Raw genomic sequence first — 3612 nt, forward strand, 5'->3', positions numbered from 1 at the left:
GGAAGTCTAGCGATGTCAACTACCTCCTAGTGCGGACGGGGCATAATCACTCGGCCGTGACATCCTGGACTCGGGCCGAATGATCCATGTATTGCAGGGCGAGCCTCGGCCTGTACACGAATTGGCAGGGGAAGCTAGCTTGTGTGCTTGTCCAGTGTTGATATTTTGTAGTCTGGTGTGTGGTCCAATTTTGTGAGACAAGATGGATCATCCATTCGTTCCAGAGGCTCCACCCAGATTCCAATCGGGCAATTTTTGTTGCCTTGCCACCCATCCATAGGCAGTATACGACCACCGCCGTCTGAGGGAGCACTATCGAGAGTCTTGACATTTCAAAGCTATCTGGAAAACCGACCCGCAAGAATAATGCTTGAGAAGTTCTCTACTCACTGCTGCCAGCATCATCTAAATGTTATAAATCGCATAAGTTCGTATCAAGATTCAGCTATGGGGTTATTAAACTTTAGCTGGTTTAAGTTCGGGTTAAATATTTAACCATCGCTTGGAACCCATCCAAAAAAAAAAAAAGTATGTAGCCCGAGAATCGAATTGATACAGCTGCTGCATCCGTAATAATATTATGGTCTCAAGGGTTTGATCTACCCCAGTCTCCAGTTTTTATCCCCCTACCATGGTCGTGCACCCGCTTCATGTGCTCGGATAACTACAGCGTACGGGAACCAAGTAAAAGAATGGAAAAAAGATTCTAAGGAACCCGGCCAATTTCTCCATTTCATCGAGACAAACCTACAAGCTGCACATCTGCACGCTTCGCCCACGAGACGAACAAAGGAATGGACGTCATCTTGAGCGGGACGGTCAGATATACAGCATCAACGTACGGCTCCTGGTGCCTAAAGAGAAGAAAAGTGCGCAAAATTCTAACATCGCGGTAGTGTATTTGCCCTAAGCGTCTCATTCTTGAAGCTCTCTGCGGACCTCTTCTTGGGTTTTGGTACGTGCTCTCCCTTGTTCCATTTCGATCACTGTTGGATCTCCAATTGCAATTGGTAAATGCTGAAGATTAAAGGATGACCATAACCAGATCGTCCTGCGCATACTATAATAATTGCTTTCGGATTATCCGGCCTCTTCCTCATAATATTCGGTCTTTGTACCACTTCTTCCTCTCTAGATCTCGATGTTGACGAGCACGATGATTCGATACAGTTTTCAGACTCCCTCCTGTATTCCCCATCGGATATCTCCCATAAAGCTCTAGAAAAGCTGCGCAAACTCACTTGCGCACAAACACGGAGAACACGGAGAGTATCGCTTATAATTCGTTTGGCGATATGTGCGTTGGCTTTACGCATCGAAGTGCTACGTCGCACCCTACAGAATTCAGAATGCATGAGATCGGCCTCTTTTGTAAGCTACGATGCCGATTTCTTTGCTCAAACCCTTCCCCCCCCCCAAACACACACGTATCCCGTGTTAATAATAGTGTCTTCACTGGTTGTAGGCCTGCATTCCTCTTTTGCTTTCGATACACGTTTATTATATCAACAGACGAGCCAATATTATTAATAATGCCCAAGGCTCCGATTACACTGCAAAACGGTCGTTGGCATCCATATTTCCGGTTCTATTATTAATCGCTTCAGCCTTCCTCACTTCCTCCCTTAGCAATGGCTGGAAATCCACCTACATCTGTCCTTTGACTGGGGCCACTGCGCTGTTCACGACATCATTGCAAATTCTCGGTTTAGCATTGGACACTGTTACTCTTATTGCGTTTGGAGAACTCGGCCGTCAGTGCACTCGTCGTAGTGATGGACGGAGGGTACAAACTGCCGTCCTCTGGGGCTTCGTGCTGATTGTAAGCATACACTGCTGGGGATTGTATTGTACGTGCACAAAATGCCGTAATCTAACTTTTTGTTCGATGGATTAGGGTGTATCAGCAGTATGGCTGCTTGTTGCATTTCTGATATATTTTTTCCTGCCTCAACACAGGCATGAGTTGCTCTCGTTCTCGTCCCTTTACCTTGGCAGTGTTATAAAACTGTCTCTCATTTTTGCCTGTGCCTTTGTCTCGGCTTCTTGTCTTGTGAGTTCGTTTTCAAAAACATTCTATGTGTAACAAGCATCCTTGCTAACTTAGGGCGCAAGGTAACTCACATTGGAATTTCGGGAATATCTTTCCTTTTCTCATTCATATTTATTTTCACTACACAGATATCCGATATGTGGAGTTCTCGGCGAGCCTTCCCTAGTATTCCAGTATTTGCTGCCGGATTTTCTATCATTTTATTGCATGTTTCGGGGTATTGGTACTTGCGTTCCAGTACAGCCACAGACCATGATAGAAAAAACCGTTCGCTTCCTCGAGTGTGGGTACGATTGGTATTTTTAGCTTTTCTCGGATTATCGTTCGGACTACTCATATCAGGGAAGAAAGAAACTGCACACCATCCGATTGACATTCTTATGTCTCGTGCTAAAATAAATTTTGACCAGTGGGCAGCCAAAGCAAAATCGAGCCAAAATCTTCAGGATGCTGTAGCTGAATATCAGCGACGATACAAGCACCCCCCACCGCCGTACGCTACTTGGCCTTGTCTTCTATTATGATATCTTGAATTCTCTACTAACTTGAATCATAGGGGTTTTGATCTATGGTATAAGTATGCCACTGAAAGGTCTTCCGTAGTGATTGATGATTACGACCAAATCTACGAAGACCTTCTTCCTTTCCGCGCATTAAGCCCCCGAACTCTACGTGAGTTAACTTACGCCTTGGCAGCCGATCATTCAAATGATGTGGCTACTGTGAGCATTCGTGGCGGAACTACGCAAATACAAGAAGATATTCTACCCACACACAGATGGATGATCGAAGGGGTGGCGAAAATGATTGGGGCAGTCTCTCAACACCTGCCTGACATGGACATAGCTTTCAATTTGAATGACGAATGTCGAGTCGCTGTTCCCTGGGGAGATATCACTGCTCTCCACAATTCTGCAAAAAGTCACATCCACCGAAGTACTGGTAATTTTACTGGTTCCTGGTCCGAGAATCGTGCCTCAACTTGGGGACCCAGCGAACCGGCAAAGGTGACTCATGGTCTTTTTACAGACACCTCTTTCCAGCAGGTATACGATCTTGTTGGACGCTCTGTCTGCCCTCCTTCATCGAAAGCGGGGACGTCGTTCGTGTGGGACAGGCGAAAAATTTGCTTGGACTGCACCAGCCCACATTCCCTTGAGCAGTTCTTAAGTAACTGGACCCTAGCGTCTGATATTTGCCACCAGCCCGACCTGGCCTCCCTGAGCGGTTTTTATCTATCCCCATCTGCTTTTAAAGTGTCCCGACCACTCTTACCAGTGTTCAGCCAGAGTAAAAATATCCGGATTTAACGACATCCTCTACCCAAGCTCGTGGAATTATGTAGACAAAGTCACATATAAACCCACAGAGGAACACCCAGATGTGCGTTACTCTGAAAAAGCAACCCAACTCTTTTCTGGCGCGGTACCACCTCCGAAGGGTACAGCTTCTGCCCGGCCAATGGAAAGGCATGACACGCCAACTGCCATGGTTCCATCTTTGCCAACAACTCATACCTTAAACACGAGTCTTCAATTCTTCTCCCTTTCCTCCTCCTC

At 46.2% G+C, this 3612-nt stretch overlaps 1 protein-coding gene across 1 annotated transcript; it reads left to right on the forward strand.

Annotated features, from left to right (window-relative positions):
• Positions 1 to 1532: 1532 nt before the first annotated feature.
• On the forward strand, positions 1533 to 3363 carry HCAG_04804 (predicted protein; the record flags this gene model as incomplete). Its single annotated transcript, XM_001540914.1, has 5 exons — positions 1533 to 1585; positions 1630 to 1822; positions 1898 to 2053; positions 2464 to 2546; positions 2610 to 3363. The coding sequence occupies 5 exons, from the start codon at positions 1533 to 1535 to the stop codon at positions 3361 to 3363; spliced, it is 1239 nt and encodes a 412-aa protein (XP_001540964.1).
• Positions 3364 to 3612: the final 249 nt, after the last annotated feature.

This window comes from Histoplasma capsulatum, genomic scaffold (assembly GCF_000149585.1).
Source record: "Histoplasma capsulatum NAm1 scaffold_4 genomic scaffold, whole genome shotgun sequence".
Lineage (NCBI taxonomy): Eukaryota > Fungi > Ascomycota > Eurotiomycetes > Onygenales > Ajellomycetaceae > Histoplasma > Histoplasma mississippiense.